The sequence below is a fragment of the Molothrus ater genome, chromosome 1 (genome assembly GCF_012460135.2).
Source record: "Molothrus ater isolate BHLD 08-10-18 breed brown headed cowbird chromosome 1, BPBGC_Mater_1.1, whole genome shotgun sequence".
Lineage (NCBI taxonomy): Eukaryota > Metazoa > Chordata > Aves > Passeriformes > Icteridae > Molothrus > Molothrus ater.
This window is the reverse complement of record NC_050478.2, coordinates 32,410,839-32,433,704: the sequence shown is the minus strand read 5'-3', so window position 1 is coordinate 32,433,704 and position 22,866 is coordinate 32,410,839. Positions and strand designations below refer to the sequence as shown.

General features: G+C 40.4%; 1 protein-coding gene, 1 long non-coding RNA gene and 1 other non-coding gene across 4 annotated transcripts; 1 reads left to right on the top strand and 2 right to left on the bottom strand.

Moving 5' to 3' along the window:
- Positions 1-6,532: 6,532 nt before the first annotated feature.
- Positions 6,533-17,383, bottom strand: LOC118695314 (uncharacterized). 2 transcript variants are annotated; one of them, XR_004981516.2, is made up of 4 exons: positions 16,962-17,383; positions 11,782-11,817; positions 8,730-10,153; positions 6,533-8,156 (listed from the first exon to the last, which is right to left on the bottom strand). It is a non-coding gene; the product is annotated as an uncharacterized LOC118695314 (long non-coding RNA). The 2 variants fall into 2 exon arrangements; XR_004981514.2 differs by having other exon boundaries at positions 6,533-10,153.
- On the bottom strand, positions 11,439-11,526 carry LOC118684439 (small nucleolar RNA SNORD93). The gene has a single exon (XR_004979843.1). It is a non-coding gene; the product is annotated as a small nucleolar RNA SNORD93 (small nucleolar RNA).
- TOMM7 (translocase of outer mitochondrial membrane 7) lies at positions 17,368-22,661 on the top strand. The gene is made up of 3 exons (XM_036396797.2): positions 17,368-17,515; positions 21,193-21,241; positions 22,443-22,661. The coding sequence occupies exons 1-3, from the start codon at positions 17,413-17,415 to the stop codon at positions 22,456-22,458; spliced, it is 168 nt and encodes a 55-aa protein (XP_036252690.1). The 5' UTR covers positions 17,368-17,412; the 3' UTR covers positions 22,459-22,661.
- Positions 22,662-22,866: the final 205 nt, after the last annotated feature.

Genomic DNA, 22,866 nt, shown 5'->3' with positions numbered 1-22,866 from the left:
TGGTGGAAGGCATCCCTGCCTAAGGCAGAGAAGTTGGAACTAGGAAATCTATAAGGTTACTTCCAAACCAAACTGTTCTATGATTCTATGATCCTATTCCATCTCCTGCCCACTCCTGATGGCTTCCAAAGACTGTGCATGCAGCTGAATTCTGCCCTCATGGTCAAAGATCTGCCCATGACTGTTTTTGTATTACTGTCACATAAACTCCACAAGACAACTGTCAGAGGTGCCAGCCTTTCAGTCAGCTCCCCTCAGATTTCTCTCTTGCAGAAACCAAAGCAGTATTTACCATGTACCTAGCAGCAGATGAGAGAGCACCCTGTCCCTCTGCAGCCAGAGTAACACACCAGACCTCTTCCTCAGCACGTGCCTCCTCTTCTTGTAGATTGGATGGTCTGAGCTTCATTTGCAAGTGGTGCCTGGGCTGGCCTCTTTACATTGTGCTTCTATGCAGGCAGGTTCAGGAGGCTTTTTTTCTTTTTAGGGTTTTTCAATGAACTACTTTATATTTTAATGAAAATGCTTATGTAATGCCTTCAAAACAGCTGTTACCAGCTGAATGAGAGCTCATTACATTTTGGCAGTGGCTCATGCACCTCTCTTTTCAATCTCCTGGTTATTGCCTTGCTGCCTACTATGGAGCTGCAGCAGAACTGAGACTGAGTGCTTGTGGCATGGCTGAATTACTGTCAGTACCAGTGCCTGGCTGCTTTCACAGACTAATTAAATTTCAGCAGTGTAATTTTGAAGCTCTGTAATTTAAAAATGCCCAAATTAAGACTCTTTACCCTTGGAGATGATCTAGCAAGTGGATTACTCATTGTGCTGGGCTCTGGTGACCTGTCTTGCCTGACAAGTCAGAAGTTGATGTTGTCAGCTATGAGCATGGAAGTCCTGGGTACCCCCAGTGAGGCAGCTTTTGTTGTCACCACAGGCTAGGCTGGACATTTTCCAGTCAGGTCATCCCCTTCCTCCAGCAGGTCTTGGTAGTCAACTGAGACAACCCTCAGGTCACCTACCCTGGTCCAGCTGTGTGAGGGAGCAAATTGGCTTTAAACCTATTTTTGCACATCCCTTTTTTCACCCCTCAAATACATAGCTTGTTGTGTGGCAGACACAGTTCTTAGCAACCAGGCTTTCCCCCTCCTCAGAGCTCATTTTTTGATTTGAGTGCCAAATATGGATGAAGGCAGAGGCTTGGCAAGCTTCTGGGATGGATTGTAAGAGAAGAAATACAGAGAGAATTTCTGCTCTTGGGCTCTATAGATCTACAAGCACTCCAGACAGGACAATTATGAGACTGCTGGATTTAAGACATTTTACTTGGGTAGAAAATCCTGTTTGTGATGTCAATAATGATAAAACATTTGAATGTTTGGACACAAACTTAGTGTCTCAAAGATTTCACACTTATCAGGTTAGCATTGCCAGGCATTGATCTCTAAGAAGCATCAATTCCTTATAGCACCTGCCCTCTTTCCCTCCAGTTGCTGTGAGGGAGCAGCTCTATTATGCAGCCCTGAGCATGTCACCAGTCCTTGCTAAATTAGCAGCTGGAACATTCTCAATACATTTAGAAAGACCAGCTCAAGGTTACAGCAGGGGCCAAACTGGCTGGTGAGCTACCAGCAGACTTTCTACTTTCTGCAAAAGAAATTTCCAACAATAAATACATAATTGTGTCAGAACAAAACATGATATGTGTCTAAGATCAAAACCAGCCAGTTCCCAGGTAACATCTGATTAGTTCTCTGGGAAAAGGCTTTTGCAGGACTTAACACAAGGACTTTGAGCCTCACTGACATCTGGCTGACAAGGTAAATGGACACACATATTGTAGCTTATTTTAGTGTTACTATGGTGAGGGAGAAGGCCAAAGATATTTATTTCTCCATGAGGTTTTTACTGAGAGGTGCAAAGGGCCATGCAGTCTGCTGCCCTAATCTCATTGTTTACAGAAGTTGATATGTGAAGCCTATCAAAGCTTGTGAAAGAAAGCAAATCTTAATCTCCCTTTCTGCATGCTACAGCCCAGCCTTGTTGTAACTGAGCCCTTCTAGCAGTCTCCTTCTCTGGCACTACAGATCCAGAGTAGTGTGGAGTGTTGTAAGGCATTCTTCACATGTCCTACCAGTTCTGAGTAATACTATGACTCTGGCTAAGTCCATATTGTCCTTGTGTGAGGCCAACACATTATTTCCTCATTTTTATTGTTTCAGGTCTTACAGCATACTTTTTCAGCCTTCCTCCTTCACTTTCTTTCCAACACTGTGTTTTTCATGTGGCTTTCCATGGAGTAATTTGTTTTTTATCAATAACTACTCAGCTATGATTCGATGATTATTTTACTCCAGTAGTGCATGGGTTTCCACAAAGAAGCTTAAATTCCATGTCATTGAAATGCTGTACAAAATCCATCTGTGTTGGACAAACCAACCTTCTGGAAAAGCTCTAAGAGGAAACTATCATCTATGTACTTGTAGATAAATTGCCACAGAATTTGTTACTATGCCACATCTAGGAAGGAATGCAAGAATTAGAGCAAGTCATGAGCATCTCTGTCCCTCTGTCTGTTGGGGAATTGTGATATGGTCCTCAGCAAGCATGACTGTTCATTTGTGTAACAGTGGGAAATTGCTGTAACACAGGAATCACTGTGAGAAAGTTCAGTGTGAGATCTTATGAAAGGTATTTATTTGCAAAATCTTTAAGCGAGTTGATTTTATGCACTCACACTCATTCTGCTGTAGAGTTAATTCTCTGACACTCTGACTCTTGAATATTCTTGATCCCCAAACTCAGAGAGTCCCAGTGGCCTGGCCAGCATCCCTTGAGCTTGACACAAAGGAATGGGGGTGCTGCTGCCATGCCCTCACTACAAGGCCTTGACTAGGGACAGCAAAGTTTTTTTCTGGACAGATCTGTCATTTCCCTTAGGAGGCATCAGCTGGTATCTTTTACCTCAGAATCCTGTTTACTTTGCACAAATGACAGGCCAGGATGCTGCCCATTGCCTGTTTTTCTCTGTTTTCAACACATATGTTTTCCAGGCAGGATAACAGGAACAGCAAGGCATGTCTGACACTGCAGCCTTGGTACCATCCTCCTGGGATCAGGATCCTGGGTTTTTTGCTGACAGGTCATCTGTGTTGTGGCTGTTTTCAAATGCAGGTCCTTGGCCTTGACATAAACAGAGCAATTCCTTAACTTTTCTGCTGGGCATGGTTTTCTGTGGTAACAAGGGTCCATCCTTTTAACCCTCTGTTCTGCTGCTGCTTTCACACATTTTCATTCATTCTTAAGTCCCATCTTCCTTTGCTTTGCTGTTACAGACCACTCCAACTGCTGTAGGCAGTCCTGATGCCCTTTTATTAGAATTCATAATCTCTCGAAAATATCTAATTTAATGCCCCCCCCCCCCCCCCCCAGCCTTTGACAGCACACAGATGAATGCTCTGTTGAAGTGTAAATGAAGCTTGTAAATGTCATATATCATACTTGGTGAAAGAAACTCTAAATTTTGGGACACACACACTCTATCCCCTATATCTGCTGAAGCACAGACTTCTTGAAATGCCAAAATATGTGTGAAATAATGAAAACACTGAGGTGGCCAATATCAACAGCTTTAAAAATAACAAAATTATGCCTGCCAAAATAGGAATGGAAAATTGATAGTCTATATTTCCCATGACGCGGTGGAAGATTTGAACAGACTGCTCCCACTGATGTCATGAAGTTACTGTTCTACATTTGCTGTTAGTAGGTGAAAACCAAACCATTCCTGGTTTAATATCTTTTTGCTTGTTCCTAGCAATAGAAGTTATAGATTATTGCTGACAGGAGGCAAAATGCTGACTCTGCCTTAAACCTTGAAGCTGAGGTTTGCTAGTGCTGACCAGTGCTGGGTACGAAGTGGAGTTAGCAGTCAGTGTTAGGTGTGCAGCTACATGACAGCAATTAGACACTTTGAAATGTAGGACAGGACAGTGAAGTCATGAATTAGTCTTTTGCAGGTAGTTATTAAAAGTTGATCAACTGAAAAACTGACCAGTGGGAGCTTGCATGCTCCTGGCTTTAGGGTTTCTTAGCTACTCACTATTATTCGAAAGTAGAATCTTAAAACCTGTTATTTTAATAAGCTTATTCTTCTTTATGAAACTCTATCAATTTGTGACACTGAGGCTAAAATGTGTTTCTGATGTCAGTGACTTGCAACACAGATGCAGTTAAATGGGATAGTCTGAAACTCCAGCTGCATTATGGGGAGAAAATAATTGCAAATGCATGATGCAGTATCTTAGAGAGAAAAGAACTTTACTGATCCAGCAGTTTACCCTGTGAGTTCTACTGCAGAGGAATGTTTTCTAGGGACAGGTATTTGGACACCCGAGAGGACTGGAAGTTGCAAGGCTGGATTTATTAGAGCTGGAAATAAATCAAATTTTGCACAAGCTAGAACTTGCTTTTTTTTTTCCTAACATTGAGCTCTAATAAAAATGGAAGTTAAATGTGGTTAAGATGCCACAGAAGAATGCAGTGAGAGCTGCCACACACTGTCCTATGTACAATCTTAATGCAGAATCCTTGTTCGTGATCTAGCATGCAAACATAGAGCTGTGGTCTGTGACTATTTTTGTAACCACACCCTTTTTGTCTTTTTCAGAGCTTGGACTGGACTCTGATACAGCATTCACCACGACAGTACAGAAATGCATGAAAATATTTTTTAAAAAAAATTATTGTGGAAATTTGAGTCAGAAAAATCAGGACTATCTGTTCCTTCCTCTACCATAGAACTCTTATGTATCAACCTAATTACTCCAGTCCAAGTGCTCCTAATTTTCTAATGTCAAATATTTGCATAGGTACTTCTAGGTAGCTGAAACACTGAGGACTTCAAAGCTGCAGCTGAAGTTTGCTGTATGTGTCTATACATATATCCTCAGAAATGGTGGTGCCATTGATATCCAAGCTGGCTCATTTTCAATTAATTCTGGTAAACCTGCAGTTCTGTGTACATTTATATACATATAATGCAGAGGTGTTTATACACATGCACATAGAATCATAGAATTGCCTGGCTAGGAAGGGACCTTAAAGATCATTTTGTTCCAACCCCCCTGCCATGGGCAGAGACACCTTTCACTAGACCAGGTTGCTCTGAACCCCACCCAACCTGGTCTTAAACTCTTCCAGGGATGGGGCATCCACAACTTCTCCGGGCAAACTGTTCCAGTGCCTCACCACCCTCACAGCAAAGAATTTTTTCTTAATATCTAATGTAAGCCTACTCTGTCAGTTTGAATCCATTCCCCCTTGTCCTGTCACTACATGCCATCTCCATCTGTCCTGTAGGCTCCCTTCAGGAGCTGAAAGGCCACAATTAGGTCACCCTGAAGCCTTCTCTTCTCTAGGCTGAACAATCCCAACTCTCAATGTTTCCTTGGAGGAGACATGTTCTATCCTTCTAATTATCTTGGTGCCTCCTCTGGACTTGCTCTAACAGATTCATGTCCTTCCTGCACGGAGGACCCCAGAGCTGGATGCTGTACACGTATGTGTGTGAGCTGCAGGTTTTTCAGAATGAAGACAAGCTAGTTTGGGTACCAGTAGCATTCCTGTGGTAAGCACAATCTTCCCTGTCAGTTATAAACCAATTTCTTCATGAAAGGGACACTGGAACTTGCCAGGTAGCTGGCCCAGCTGAGAGGGAAGAACACAGCCTTATCAGAAAATTGATTAAATGTGCTTGCTTAAGACTCCCCTGTTACAGTAAGATGCCCATGAAATGACCATGGAGAAATAGTTTTATTCAGTGCACTTAAAGTGAAACAAACAGTACCTTAGAAAAGGCATTGTAACCACTTGTGCATTACACAGTGAACATGGCAAGTACTGAATTTACTATAAAAGTATCCACCAACTAGACAAGCAGAAAGAAAAAATATGACTCCCCCCCTTCCCCCCCACCCCAGTGTGAACAAGGTTAAGAAGCATTTGTGCAAATGGATATATTTCTGGCTTGGAGCAGAGAAAGCAATTGCTATAGATAGAATCCCAGAAAGTGTAACAGAAGTTGTAGCAGGCTGTTGGAGACTGAAGTATGTCAAGAATGAGGTTAGCAATTAGTAATTCCAGAGACTTTATTTAAGTGGAGTCTGCTCACAGGTAGCAGACTCCACAGAATTCTAAACATGGAAGCAGTTGCTGGTGTTCTTTCTACTACTTGAGACAGCAAGTACAAACATTTCTGATTTACTAAGAGTAGGACACTTCAACACACATTTAAGGGTCCTGGCCACTTGATAGCAGCAGGCTTTAACTTCCATAGATGTAGAAGTATCTTTTCCCTGTCATTAAAACCCTCCCCTCTGAAGGAATATTACCAGAGGAACTGATCTTGATCAAATATGTATTTTATACATGGCATATTCCAATTTTTTAAATCCAAAACTAAGTTTATTTTTCCCATAAAATACTATTGGATTAATTTTGGCATAGGTGCACAACATCATCATGTTCTCTATTCAGACAGTACATACATCTATCCTTTATTTTTTTCCATGTAAAGAAATACAGGGACAAGCTTTTGGCCAACCTGATCTAATACAGTTATTTTGCCTTATCTGTAACTCAGCTGGGCCTGCTCAGCACAACAAACACAACTGTATGTAACAATGATGTGTTTCTGAGGAAGTAATATCTTAACTGCTCTTAAATCGCTAATGTTTTGAACATTTCACACATATTTCACAAATAAAAGGGAAAGTTTGGTACAAAAAAAATATACGCCAACTAGGATTAGTGAAAGAAAAGATCATTGTGGAGGTAGAGGAGTAAACCTGTGAAGCTTACAGCAGGCAAAACCAGCCATACCCCCAAAACACAGAGTTATCTGCCCCTAATAATGGTTAACAGTTTTCAGCAATGTATAATTAGGGATGAATAAAATAACTTTGAGACTGGAAACCACATTTCTCAAAGCAGCAGTTTTCATTAATTGAATCGTTATCTTTCTTGCTGCTTCTTCAGCTGAGGCATCCAGTGGTTTACTATAAAATGAACCTGTGTACAAATGCCTTCAATTAGTGGTTATTTCAAGGAGAGTTTATGTTCTGCAGAAGAGTAAATGAGTCTTTTCCCTTTTGAGATAATTGCATTTTCAGGCCTCTGTGAAATATGGAAAGTGATGACAATTTGGAGGTGACAACTCTTTGTGAGGTACAATTGCACAAGGTACAAGGAGAAATGACTAAGAAGCTTAAAGTGGCCTCTTTTATAATATATTCTTACAGACCTTCACACAGCACTTAAAAATGTGTGAAGCCACAACACATTATACATAAGAAGAGTCAGACACAGGCTATCATAAAGGTTTTTGGAAAGACTACAACCTAGCCTAATGAATAACAAATGTGCCTAAAAATGCGAAGTACTTGTTTTAATACTAAAATACTACTTTAAAGTGGATTTTTAGGCCTTTGATCTGACTGCCACCCATCTTCTTGGGAAGAATATTCTTCTTAAGATCTAGCACCTGACTGTCAGCTTGCCTGCTATTTCATCAGTGTAAGCTCCTCAGTCTCCACAATTTGGGCTGCTAGCAATAATTTCCATAATGTTTGCAAGAGCTTAAACATAAACATAAAATAGTTTATGTTGCAAAGCACTGGATTAGATCTCAAAAAACTGGACTTTATTCTTGTTTCTGTAGGTCACCCAGATGGGTAATCTGCAAGGTTACCACTCCATTCCTTAGTTTCTTCATCTGTAAAATGGGGATAATTTTATTCACTAGCTTTTAACAAACATTTCAAGATATACATGGTTAAGGATTAAGCAGTGTGGATTATCCCTGATGAGTAACACACAGCTGCTAACACACTGACTTATTCACTTTCATATTAGCATCTTTATTTAAACATTCGCAAAACACTCATTTTGTCAAACAGCAACTGCAAAGAGGCTTTTATCCAGCACAAGTGTAATTAGAATAGTAGAGAAGTGATGAGACTTTGAGCTCAAGACACGATAAATCTGGTATTTTAACTTCAAGTAACTGCAGTAGCAAAAAGAGTTTCCAATTCAAGTCTGCCCTCCGCTGGCTCTAGCAGAACACTGCTAATAAATTTTGGCTCAATAGTGTCTTTCTGTAATGAAGAGAAGGAAATAAATTAATAGAGGCTGATACATTTATTAATTTACACCTTTATTTAGCATTTATAAAAATTTTGTAATAGTAGTTAAATGATTTGTAGTATTTTTTAAAATCCCATCTAGGCTCCCTGTCACATTCATGTGTTTCAGGATTTCAAAATCCCATCAGCGTATCATCCATACTAGAGTCACTGGAACTAAAGTACAACATGGAAGGTATCATTCTGCATGTGGCTTTAAAGAAATTTAATAGAAAAACTACAGAAAAATATTTTGCTTGATACAATTAATTACTCTAATAGATAGTGCTGTATGTATTAGTCAAGTACTAAAAGAGACCAGGATAAATTTAGTCTAGTACTCTGTCACTAGAAGCAGGCTGTCCCCTTAAAATATGAGTGGAAAAAAGAAGACCATTTATTACTGTGTTTATTTTAGAAAGAATTTTCCATCACAAATACCACACACAAATAACTCATCCCTAAACTCAGGACGACTCATTTTCCTTTCTATTTTTAAAGTAGGAAAGTAATTGGGGTGTGGGGAACTATCTTATTTATACTTACACCGATTCATCTAGAATGATTTCAACCCCAAGGTGACATTGGTGTCTGAAATACAAAATCTGTATAATTATGTGCTGGATGATGTGATCGAGCTGAAAAGCCTCTGGCTCATATATCTTGTCATCTTCATGCTTTGTTACACATAACAGCATTTAATCTCTTGTGACTGCTACCTACATCTAAAATAAAGGAGTACAATATTGTTTATTCAGATGTGTACTTAATATACACTTGAAAAAAAGGGAAAATATAAAAGTATTACAGAAATGGCATTTTATTTGGACCATTTAAATGCTTGGAAATCAGTGTCAGGTTCACAGCTTGTGCCAAATGTGCCTAATAGACTTTATAAAGCAGAACATAAGGAATTTTCACAAGTTCCTTGAATGTCCTCTGCATCTGCTAAAATTCTTGCTGAAATGGTTCTCATTCAAAAATGAAACCTTCAAGAGTCCATTAATATTTTACAAGAAGCAGTGAAAGGCACACAACTAATCTGCCGTTATGGGTTTGGGGTTGGCTTTTTTGTTTGTTTGCTGATTTTTTGTTTGTTTTGTTTTTTTGCTCTAGGCAGGAAGGTATGGAAAAGCCACTGAAATCTGATTAACCACTGTAGTGCCTACTGCAACACATCACCCTCTTAAACTGGACTCCAGCATCTAAAATGACTAAAATGTAGTTGTTCTGCACTTCTAGGAGAATAAAGTTTGAGATTTTTAATAATCCTAACAGACAAGCAGCAGCAGTGATTGAAATACTGATAGGTATTTCCCTGAAAGTTCATTTGTTTTCCATGCAACAGTGGAAAGAGTCTTAGATGAACTTAGGCACGTGAATCAGGCTGACAGTATATAGAGAAGACACACTAGTGTGTCTACTTGACAATGCTTTGAAATTAGTAAAATCTAAAAACATTTGTCTGGGCTAAATATGGCATATGACTCCACTAAAATAGACAAAGTACGGACAGAAATCGTGTATGAAAGGCAAAAGGGAAGTATTTTAAGAGACTAAATTTTATTTTAGAAGAATAGTAAAAACTTCATTAACCATGAGTTGCGCTTCATTTAATCTTGATTGCACCAGATGAGACTTGGAAAGAAAGAAAAGAGCTTTCCTTGATCGTCTTCTGGTATCCAGGAAAGGCCTTAATTATTCTTCATTATGATACTAAATTACTGATTCTAATCTTCCCTGTGCTGAAGATCTCAAAGAATTTGCAGTGAAATCTGAACTGCTGAAATGCAAAAACTAAAGACAGACATAAACGTTGATACTTTCACCTGCACTGTGGAATTTCCATATTCTGAAAGGCAGCTCTTGCTGAGGGTCACCTTCAGCAGGAAGCTCAGGCAGCACACGCTGATGGGACTCTGCCAGGGGATGTGTGAACTGCTCCTCACCTTGCTGGTCATGGTTAAGCCCTGTTGAATTAGGAATATGACAATAGGTTTGTCTTTAAGTTTCTGAAGTCAATTCACCCAAAGTGAACAATGAAGATAAATTAATACCTATGTTCAGTTTAAATAATTAGTTCAACATTTAGATTAACTACAAATTATTCCATTTGTTCATGTACATGACACATTTCCTTTGTTGACTGGGCAGTCTTATTCAAGATCTGAAAATACACATATTTTTACCTTTCCTTTTATGATCTGGACTCTGTAATTTGCATTACAAGTTGTTAAAACTATAATAGTGACAGCACTAAAACCCAGATTGTGCTATGCTTTTAATTCTATTGAAATTAAAGCTGTAATGAATTAAACTTTAATTTATATTTAAAAAAAAAATCTGAGTTTCAACAAACACCCTCCTTGTTTTGGAAGTTACAACAAAAAATTATACTTAAGGATATATACAGGATATAACTGAAATTATATGTCATTAGTTTTACTGGGACTTAAGACAAAACCCACAACAAACTGGCAAAAAAACCACACCAACCTGTTTCAGGTCTACCTAGCATATTTGAACTCAGAGTTCTTTTTGCTTTACTACATGTTTTGTCTTAGCTTATAACCAGAGTTAATTAGTAGCTTGTTGTATATCTTTAGCTTGCAAAATCTGAGAGTGCATATGAAAGCTCTATTGTAAATCAGTGAAGCGAGTGCTGTGCATCAATCAGTTACATTTCAAATATTTCACTGTCAGAAAAAGTTGTTCGAGCAGCACTTTTTTGTAGTTGGATGCTAAGAAAGACTATTAACACTCATTGAAGAGAGAAAGCAGAATATGACTTATAGTTAGAATTATTATTTTTCAAATGCTGCAATTCTATGTCCTGTATCAAAGAGAAATATTTCATTTTTCTCTGCAAAGACTCATGTTATCAGTTTCATGGTTGTCCCACCACTTTACAATTTACTAAGGTTGGAATTGGTATAAAGGCAAGTATACAAGCAAAGACTTTGGAAAATCAGAATATATTATTTGTTTTACTCACCTTGTTTAAATCATTTAGGCAAAAAATTGCCTAAAATAAGCATATTTTAAGTCCTTTAAAATCTTTATATATATGTGCTGTTAAAACAACGTATTCTTCAACAACAAAAATCTATTTGAGATCTATCTACAAAGAAAAGGTTTACATTAATAAAATATCTTTAGAGGAAAATTCTCCTAGAGTTATGAAATCCTTTGTTGCTCAGCTGCTTAAAAAAGAGCTTAATTAAAAAACAATTAAAACAATATGGGTATTAGTTTTGGCCTCAGAAAATCCTTTTATCCATCAGATTTTTGCGTATCACCAAATGTATATAAGGAATCAGATTATTGTTTTCGTCCTCGGCCAAATATTGCAATTATAAAAAGATGCATTGAAGAATTGTTGCGCTTTTAGAAAAACGATCTATGGCAAAAGGTAGCAGCATGTCTAAGTGTAACATTTAATTTTCACTATTAAGCAAAGATGTAGCAGAATGGGAAAGTCACGCTTCAAACAACACTACAGTTGTGAAGCAGGTAATATTCAAATTTTAAACACATCAACAGCTCTTCTCAGAGGTCTCTAAAAGCTTTTGATGAAGTTCTTTCAATGCTGTCTCACCTCAGACTGCTGTTTCTCCTTCCCTGGCCTCAGGAGCTGTAATGAAAAACAATGAGATTGTAACTCCATGTCACCACTCAGTTTTTGTTTGTTTTTAAGTAAATAAATTGTACAATTACTGTATTAAATATACAAAATTACTACACTTTGCTGTTTGTTCCTGCCACTCTGATCATTCTACTAATTGTCAGCAATTTTCAGCCAGCAGCCAAGCCCCACACAGCCACCCGCTCACTATGCCTCACAAACACTGGGACCAGAGAGAAAATCAGAAAGGTGAAAGCCAGAAAACTCATGGGTTGAGATAAAGACAATTTAACAGGGAAAGCAAAAGCTGTGCCCACAAGCAAAGCAAAACAAGGAATTAATTCATTGCTGCCCATGGGCAGGCAGGAGTTCAGCCATCCCCAGGAGAGCAGGGCCCCATCACATCTAACAGTTACTTGGGAAGACAAACATCATCGCTCCAAATGTCTCTCCTTCCTCCTTCCCCCCACTTTATAAACAGAGCACTATGTCCCATAGTCTGGAATATCCCTTTGGTCTGTTGGGGTCACCTGTCCTGGCTGTGTCTCCCCCCAGCCTCTCATGTACCCACAGCCTCACCAGCATTGCAGAACAAAAGGCAGAAAAGGCTCTGTGTAAGCCCAGCTCAGCAGTAACAAAACTTCTCTATATTATCAACCCTGTGTTCAGCACAAGTAGAAAATATAGCCCCATACCAGCCACCATGAAGAAAATTAACTCCACCCCAGCTGAAACCCGCACAGTGACTGGCAGTATCACTTTTCCTGGAAATATCCCATATCAGGCAGTGACCACAGTATATCCAACAAGTACCATACAGAAATTCATATGAAGAAGATTCTAATTTGGACAGAAATTTTTATATGCATTACAGCTCTGCATTTCAAGCATGTTTGGAAACTACGCCAAATGTAAGAACTCAAATATACTTACCCCAAACTAATCTAGGTCTCAATAACATTCAGAAGACATTTTAGAATTCTGGTTACTTTGCACATGACCTAATTGGCCAGCCTAAGTCTTTGCTCTGTTTTGACCATAGTACTTTCCATTTCCCTTTGTCTCTGTCCTTTCTTGTCTTTGTGAAATGAAAAGGAACATTTTCCAGATCAGTGGTACTGCAGAGAAGCAGGGATTTATTAGACTAAATGATACTAAAATGGAATAGAAGGAACATCATTATTAGGGCACAATAAAAATAGGAAGTTTAGTTGTAACAATGAAGTGAAATAGAAGGTCTAGTCATAATATACTACTGTTTCTACTGACATAAAGATTCAGCCTGCAGTAGAAATCTGTTGAAGAGCTCTTCCTTATGTTCTTGGCTATTTATACTGATTTATGGTATAATCCTGAAGTAAGAAACATCCACCATAGCGTCTTTGAAATCTAAGTTCTCCTAAATAGGCTCAAACTCAAACTTTGTTCCCAAGTAGATGAATTTAATGCAGCTTTTTGTCAGTAAATTGGGGAAATCTCAAAAGTGAGATTGCTAAGTGCACAATGGAGGCTTGCAGGGATTTCCTACAAAGTTTACAGTGATTTTCGCAGACTTCAATGTGTCACTGCACTTTGTCTCCTTCATCAGCACCTGAGTTAAACGTACTGTTGCATGGCTTTACTTTGTGGTTTGCTGAGATAAATCTTTTAGAGGTTGGAATTCTTTAACCTGAGGTACACTTAGCACTCAAAAAGATGAGTTAAAGCCACCTGATCAAGTGATATTATTTCATGAATCTGACACTTCAGCAATTCAGTCATGTCTATAAGAATCTCAATTCTCTCATTTACCAATAAAAATGGAAATATTTGGCCATGTTACCATTTTATCGCTAATACCATGAGTATTAGCGATATTTGCTGTGAAAACACTTGTGGAAATATTGCTAATTGAGTCAATAAAACAATAGGGATTCATATTCTTGTTGTCCCAGTTGAAACCTCTGCAATTTTGTTTCTGATTTTATTGTTATTGCTGATCACATGAAGCTACAAGGCACAAGAACTTGAAAGAGATTTCTTTTTTTTGTAACAAAAGCCTTTCAACATCTATGGTATCACTAATTTTCTTTTGTCACTCCAGCAATTAGGGCTCTTATTCTCCTTAGTTAATGGATACAGCATTCCAAGCAGTTTTGTCTTCACTATCAGCCACAAGAAAAAAAAGTTAAAATCAAAATCCTTCATAGGAGTGTAACCACAATAACTTACAAACATGAATACTCATAGCACACCCATAAAATCCTACTTCCATCTTCTCCAGGCAGAGTCACCTCCATCTTACACTACCCATTTCTTTGGGTATTAGGTTTTCTCCCTTCAAATCAGTTCATTGTTTCATGCCCCATCATAGGCATATTTGCTTTTAGAGGCTAATTGCCAATATTTATGTGACTAGTGCTGTCCCATGAAATTGCAGGGAGGATGACTGCTGCTCTCCTTCCCCCTTTGTCTGAGTCAGCAGATCACCAAAGGACTGCTGAGCTCTTAGACCCTCTAACATCCTAGGTGACACAGGAGCCAAACAAAGGCATGGAACACTTCTAGAGTCAGCACAACCATTTATTGGTTTTTGTTGTTCTTGTGGAGGTTTTGTGGGTTTGTTGGTCAGTTGGCTGGCTAGTTGAGGTCTTTCAGTGCAAAAATGATATGTTAGACAGTTTGAGACTATGGATGTGTGTTATGATGAAATAAGTGCTCTTCTCAAGACAATTCTTGGTTTACACACATCCTTTCACAGCTTCAGTATGTAAGACTATGTATCTTAAGATCTCAAGCAGTAACTATACAGAATCAACACTGGTTTATCTGCATACCAACACACACCCTTGTGCTCTTCTAGCACTGATTTTGTTTGTGAGAAAACTGGCAAGTAATACTAACTTTCTTGCTAATAATTTCCTGGCTTCTGTAGTTAAATTAATGAAATAACCTGCAAGCTTTTAGTCAAATAGGCAGACATGAGAAATTAAGGCTAACATGTTCCTGTGCTCTGAAAATTACTCCTTGTACTTCCCTTCACTCCTTGACTCAATGTGCGAAGGGAAGAAGAGAAGATCAGGTACATGTGGCACACTTTGGTGAGTATCCTTTCTCAAGAACACCCACAATAACATTATATGCACTGTGTCACATGTGATACTGTTAAACCAATGCTCAAAGGAGACAGAGCAACTGTTCAACCCTTCCTATCAGGTGATCCGTACATTTGACCTTCTGAATCCCACTTGCACTAAATGTACAGGAAGGAAAAATGCCTTTTGAATTTCATTCCACCACAGTGGAATGGAATGCCATATTTTGTAAGAGATTATTAACAAGCTGTCCGCTGTAATGAACAGTTGGTTTTTCATGTTTAGAAAGAACAAGTGGTAACCACAGTGTGAAAACAGATCTTACTTGGCCTCATCTACAAAGGAAAACCAATTTAATACAAACTGCTCAAAAATAGGTTCCTGCAAGTCAAAAAAACAGGTTCAATGTTTTGAGTTCTCTTTTGAGTGTGATAATCCATTACTGATTAATGAATGTGCCTCTTGCACTAAAGTGGCTCACAAGAAGAGTAAATTTGTAATTTTCAATGTTGGTACAATTCTACTTACGCGTGCTAATTTGAAACGGTTGACAAGTGATATACCAAAAAAAATTGAAATCCAACACAAACCTATGGATAGAAAGACTTGTTCTCTCAATTTTCAGATAGAATTCCCAGAATTTCCCCCCCAAAGGCATATTCTTTTGGGAAAGGTGTAGACTAATAGTCGTGTTAACTTCATATTGATGTTCATGAATACATAGACAGCACTGGTGCCTAACCTTTCCATAGGGATAAGCTATTCAGTTTATAAAGCAGACACTCACAAAATCTATGCCTCTACTTTATTTGTCAGATATCATTAAATGTGTGTCAGTCCTATGACTAGAAATGCTGGTGTATCCCATGTTTAAAGTGTATGGAAGCACAGGGCACTGGGACTGGTGTAGAGCAGGAAAGGCTGTGCATTCTGTAACATGACTGCACATTTGTGCCATGACCTCACCAAAATATTCTTTCATAATTCACAGACCATGGCAAAAGCAAGCCATGAGCTGCCAGAACCTCTCATGTTGCCTGCAGTTTGCTACCTGCCTGTACCTGGAGAGCAAGTAGTGAGCTAAAAGCTCCTGTTTTTATCATCCTGAAATGGCAGAACAGGGATTCATACACTGGACAGGCATGCATACACTGGAAGAGTAAATGGTATATCTGAATAAGTAAGATTTATTATATCCCTGGATTCTTTCTTGTCTCTAAAAAGCACTGACTTGCTGTTTTCCTTAATGTGACAAGATGGCTACAGAAGTTCAAGTAACTGCTGTAGGCAAACCAATATGTAACATGCAGAGCTTTGCTATAGGTAGCAGACATGATACAGCCTGATGGTGTTAACTGCTGCAGCTGCATTTAGTAATAGCAGAACCTGAAGACCTGCATCTGGCTTGGATCTAGCATTACAGCAAAAGGCAGGAAGCTACCTCAGAAAGAATGAAAACATGGTAAAATCATGATATAAATGATTGATTCAAAGGCATAGACACTACACAGCAAGATGTCATGTAAGTTGTGTCAAATAAAGAGTAGCTTGGTGGTTAGGGCACTGCAAGGACAAAGGCCACTCATTTATTAGTTAAAAAACAAATGCCTCAGTGCCTATCTGGGCTCTGAGGTTTTTAAGGACAACAAAGTCCAAGTGCTGTACTGCCAGTATTTAGCTATCAGGTCTCTCCCCATATTTCTAGTCAAGTTTTCACTCCCTCAACTCTTTGTTTCCATGGACTGGATACATCACACAGCTGGTATTTTGAGCTGGAAAGGACCCACAAGGGTCATCGAAGTCCATCTCCTGGCCCTGCACAGCACATGCCAAGATTAATACCATGTGCCTGAGAGCATTGTCCAAACACTTCTTGAGCTCTGTCAGGTTGGTGCTGTGACCACCTCCCTGGGGAACCTGTTCCAGCGCCCAACCACCCCCTGGGTGAATAATTTTTTTCATATTATTTTCCATTTAATATCAAGCCTAAACCTTCCTTGACACAGCGTCACAGAGCCGCATTTCCAGTTTCCTCCAGGAACACTTTTCCTTATCACTCCATCTCTACCTTTCACTTACCAAAGGCACTTCCTACCCTGCAGAGGCGGCGTGTGAGCAACACCTCCAGAGCTCCGGGGAAGAACAAGCACAGGAGTGCGGCAGGAGCCAAGGCGGGCAGGGAAACCCACAGCGCTCGCAGCGCTCGCAGCCCCCGCGCCCCCCCACAGCCGCCAGCCCCGCTGGGCCCATCCCGATCCCGCGGCCGATCCCTCAGCCTGCGGCGCTGGAAGGCGGGCGGGACAAGCCCGCCGGGGTTGTAGCAGGCAGAGAACACCCGGCGGACGGAGGGCACCCGGCGGACGGAGGGCACCCGGCGCTGCCATTTCCTCGGCCGCCCGAGGTCCAGCCCCGCTCCCCGCCCCGCAGCCAAGCGATGGGTCCCGCCCAGCGCACGGCGCTGTTACGAGAGCGGCTGCGCTCCTCCTCCTTCTCCTCCTCTCCTCCTCCTCCTCTCTGCCCTGCCGCCGGGATGCCGAAGCTTAGCAAGGAGGCCAAGCAGCGGCTACAGCAGCTCTTCAAGGGCGGCCAGTTCGCCATCCGCTGGGGCTTCATCCCCGTAGTGCTCTATCTCGGTCAGTGCCGGGCGGGGGACGCGCGGGGGCCCTCGGTGGCCATTGCCGAGGCCGGGTCTGGGGCGGCCGGCTCCGATGGCCGCTCTCCGCCCCCCGGCCCGTCCGAACGCTGCCGGGGAGCGGCGAGGCCGAGGGAAGGGCCCGGGGGGGGTGAGGCAGGGCCGCCTCGCCGCGCTGCCCCCAACGCCCGCGGCCATGGCCGCGCATGTGCGGAGGGGAGGGCGGGGTTGCCCTTGGCAGAACTGAGACGGGGAGGCTTTTTGTTATAGTTGGGTTTTTGTTTGTATGTTTGTATGGTTTTTGTTTGTTTTCTCCCCCTTTTTTTTGTAAAGAAGAAGTATGTGATCTTCCCACTCTACTCGGCCCTAGCGAGGCCACATCTGGAGTGCTGTGTCGAGTTCTGGGCTCCTCAGTACAGTAAGGACGAGGAGCTGCTGGAGAGGGTCCAGCACAAGGCCACGAAAATGATTAAGGGACTGAAGCATCTCTCTTATGAGCAGAGATTGCGGGTGCTGGGCCTGTTTAGTCCAGAGAAGAGAAGACTGGGAGGGGATCTCATTAAAGTATACAAATATCTTAAAGGCAAGGGCCTAAGAGATTGCAGCCAGACTCTTTAGTAGTGCCCAGCTGCGGGATGGGGAGTAACGGCCATAAACTATAACACAAGAAGTTTCACCTCAACATGAGGAAGAAATTCTTCCCGTTGAGGGTGGCAAAGCCCAGAATAGGCTGCGCAGGGAGGTCGTGGAGTCTCCCTCTGTGAAGACATTCAAAACCCAGCTGGACACATTCCTGTGTCACTTGCTCTAGGTGACCCTGCCTTGTCAGGGAGTGGACTAGGGGATCTCTAGAGGTCCCTTCCAACCCTGACAATCCTGTGGTTCTGCAATAAAGAACTTTTTGCCCCTTTTTCTCCCTGGAGGCTAATCCTGTGTCAGGGCCCCTCTGGGGAGTGGGCAGAGCACCGAAGCAGCCGAACAGCAAATGGGGCTGTGATTTAACCCTGTGTCAGTGACTGCCTGCTCTAATAGTCAGGGCTGTGCTTTGTGCTCCTGGGAGTCTGGTGAGCAGAACGCTGGGAGCTCTGCTTCATGGCACTGGGGACATTGCCAGCCTCTGGCTGAGATTAAATTTCCAGCAACAGGCATACAGGTTACAGTCTCTCTCCCACCAAACATGGTGTGCCTCCTGTTTCCAAGCTGCAGTGGAATGTTAAGGGGATGCCTTGCTGTTGTGCTTGGTACCCAGGATATATTTTGCTTGCTCCTGTCATCAGGCTAGCCAGACATCACTACCACACAGTATTTCTCCTGCTGAGTTAGAGCTGTATGCCATCAGCTGTCCTTGTTTAAGAGAGGCTGGACACTTTTATTCACTTCTTTTATCACAGAGGGGCCCAGGAAGGCTGATCCCTGCAATTCATTTGGCTTACTTTCTGCCCAAACTGTTGGGCTTTTTGGGAAAAGCACCTAAAGCAGACAGGCATCTTTGCATTGAATGCAAACATGAAGGAGGGCTGGGAGCTTGATGTGTTTCCAGTCAAATCTGAGAGGTTGTTTTGATTAATTGAAGGGAGTGCAGTGCCTGGTTTGAAGGGCTTTGATTCTTTATAGATAACAACCAGGAAAAAGTTGTTCTCGTCAGCTGTTACAGAAGTGCTTTAGCAACAACTGCAAGCAAAAGAAGTCACTTCAAAAACTATGGAAAAAAATAATTAGCATTATTAGGTCTGCTTTTCCATTGCATTTCCATTTTTACTTTATAAATTCTTTTAAATTAATAAGTTTTGGGTGGGAATTTCAACAGTGTTTTGTGACCTAATTTGTTGTTGAATTTTTGTTTAGATTTTACTTCCCTGACAGTGTCTGTGGATGTTGGAAAGATGGTCTTTCTTCTTAATGACGTCAGAGTGTCACATTAGTGACACTAATAAGTTACATCGGTGACATTAAATAAGTTACTTCAAATTGTATAAAGCCACCTTACTGTACTTACAGTTGCACTAGCATCAGGGTGTGTAGTATATTTTTTGTTATGCAGCAGTGAGAAATTTAAGTTGTAGTAGTTTAGGTTCATATCTCCAGAAAATAAGTGTGCTGTACCACATCTACATTGCCTTCTTATAAATTTATCTGCAGTAATGAAAGTATAAGCAGATGGGAAGGGGAAGAGCAGGTGCCACCTTGATTGCCATAGACATTTGGAGGTGGCATGTACCCAAAGTCTGCAGGATTGGAAGAACCTCTTCTCTACTAGGATTACTGTTGAATTTGGGAGGGAAGGTGTGACCCCATATGTATCAAATACATGCTGAACTAAAAATAGGCAAGGAAATGGTCAGCAAATCTGAGCCTGTAGCTTTCTCTGTAAGGCTTTCTAGCTCAGGGCATGTACGAGGAGTCCAGTATGAGAATGTGCAGTTATTGGTCATTGGTGGGGTTTTGTTGTATTTTTTTAAACTTTCTTTAAAGTGGCTGCCCTGGTTTTAAGTCAGTAAATTAGACCAATGCAGTTTTGTTAAACCTGGTTTGCTTATTTAAAAATACTGGGGGTGAGGGAAGGAGGCAGAAACATTCACACACACAGCGTGGCTGCAATTCATGAATTTTTAAGCTGTGCTGCTGGACAGTATGGCAGCCAAAGAACTTGGGTCAGGATGTCTAATAGTCTCAAATCATTCAATGTTATCTTCAAAGAGCTTTTCCACTGCCTGTGAAGTTAATGGAAGTTTTTCCGTTAACCTTTGTGGCCTGTGTTTCAGGCAACATAACATTAATTATTTATTTTCTGTAAACGAGGGAAATAATACAATTTTCATGAACCCTTCACTTCTAGATAACCAGTGTAGTATTGAACAGTGCCTGAATTGCATGATTCTGTTTCAAGACTTTCATATTACAGTCCAGAGAACAAAGATACTTCATATACCAAACCTTCAGCTGCTTCCCTAGTATACATATACTTTAGTCACTTGGTATATTTGAGTCATTGGGGGCTGGGGATGAACTCTTTGTAGTTAACTTTCATTTCATTTTCCTGGGTATTAGAGAACAGCTTGTTGGTTTGCAAGCTTTAGTAGTATGTAACTTTCTCCAAAAAGTGCCAATCAGAATAGAAGATTTGAGGTTAAATTGATTTAACATTTAGCATTCTGTCATGCTAAATTGAGTGAATTGTTACTGAAATACTGCTTTTAAGGTATGTGTCAGATGTCATTGGAGAATTGCCTATTAGGGTTCAAGGTGCTTACTCTACACCAGTTTTAGGTATCTTTGTTGGTAGAGCCCTGCTAGGTTGCTTTCTGGACAACATTTAACATCTGTGGGTTTGTGTGTGTAAAAGTATGAATGTCTTGATCTCTGGCATAGATGACTTCCTTCATCTCACACAGCTAGTTGATCCTGAATTTTAGGTCAGGTAAAGATGCAGGTAAGACTTCTTAAAAAAAAGAAAAGTGTATGCTGGTATTTATTTTCTTTGCTTTCTAACCGTTGTAAGAATGTGCAGTTTTTATTCAGGCTAGTACACAGCTTCATGAATCACAATTCTATGTTCAGTAGCTTTCTTTTTTATTGCTATTTAACAGGCTGGAATAACTTCATAGAGATTTAACTATGTAGGAATCTGTACATACTTGTTTATTTTTATACATGTATGTAATGTATGTTTCACTTCAGGTTTTAAAAGAGGTGCCGATCCTGGAATGCCTGAGCCAACTATCTGGAGGTATGTATTGATTCTAAATGTATGTACAAACCCCGTGAAGATAGTTACTGGTTTGGGTATTATTTCTGGCCAGCAACAGTTGTGAATGATGCTTCCATCCCTTGTTTTTAATTGTTGTGGTTCTTGTTTATTTGGAAATTCACATGACAAGTCAGCAAAGTTCTAGTTCTTGGGAAGACCTTGTATCTTAACCTTGCATAGTTTTTAAGATATGGAACTTCCTGTGTCTTTTCCATGACAGCTGCCCTTCTAATCTGTTGTAGAGCTAGTTTGTGCAAGTTTCTGCACTGAACAATAACTGCTCAGATTTCTAGCACAAATTGAAACCAAAATCCAATCTCCTTCTGCCTTGGCAGATGAGGGAATAACACAGCATAATAAAAGGTGCATGAAATAAAGGGCTGTATCCTTCAGTATTAGTCACTGATGTGAAGCAAAGTGCATTTGGCTCACGTTGCTTCTTTCTCGTGGGACTCTTTGTTATGCTGCAATGTTATGGCATTAGTAGTGCTTATTAGTGACATTTAAGTTTTATTGAAGGGCTTCCTTGCGTCTAAGTAATTAAAGTTTTGGAGGAAGAGTGGTTCTCCTGGTTTTCAAGAAATGCCTTTGAATACTGTGCAGGACCAGATATTCCTAAAACAAATAATTGATGGACTGTATTGTTTGCAAAGTCATAGACTAACTCTTCTTGATTTACATAGTTACAGTGTATAGAAATCCCATTTTTAGGATTCAGTGATTCAGTAGAAACAGTAGAAAATATGGGGAAAAAGTAGTATGATCATATTACAATTTCAGTGGAATCTACTGTTGTCTTAACCAAGTTGCTGCAGTTGTTTGCTTGCTGACAGTGTTTCTATGTTTAGCTTCACTGTTGGTTTGAGACTTCTTTTTTTGGTGTGCATCTGTACAGTGTAAAAGATGTGTTTTGTACCAGAATATATATACATAGATACAATGAACAGATGTTTTGTCTAATCTGAGGCTTACAGATGCTCATTTTTGTGAGCACATGTTGGTGCTCTCTAGCCTTAGATTTCACTTTCAAGGTGGCACTATTTCAGTATTTTGGGGGCTAGTGTTTATTCTGTACATTTGTAGGGCTGTTTCTCCAGACTTGTATTTTGCAAATACAGATCTTTAAAGACAAGTATCTGCTGCAAATCTGACTTTGATTTCCTCCCCCCTCCCCTTTCAGTCTACTTTGGGGCTGAAGGCTGTGGTGGTCCTGTTGTAGAGGCAGCCGATGGACAGTGTGTCAGAAGATGCGTACATTCCAGAGGATGAGGCCGACACTTAGACCAGCTGGCTCAATCAGCTTGCTAATGCCATAGGTTGTACATACAACAAAATGAAATTTATATGGACCTAACTTATTTGCATTACGGTGTAATTAAATAAATACTGTTTGAATGGATGCATATTGTTTTTAAGTCTTTACATTATATAATGTAGTGGTTTATTTATTACAGAAAACCGTGGTGGGGGTTTTGTTTTGTTGTGCTTTTTCCAAAATATGGTGATATTTAACTCCTATACTTGTCCCTGTTAACGATTGCCTTTTGGGTAAAGATTCCTCTTTACCTTCACAGTAACCAGAAAATTGAGCTAATGTTTTAAAT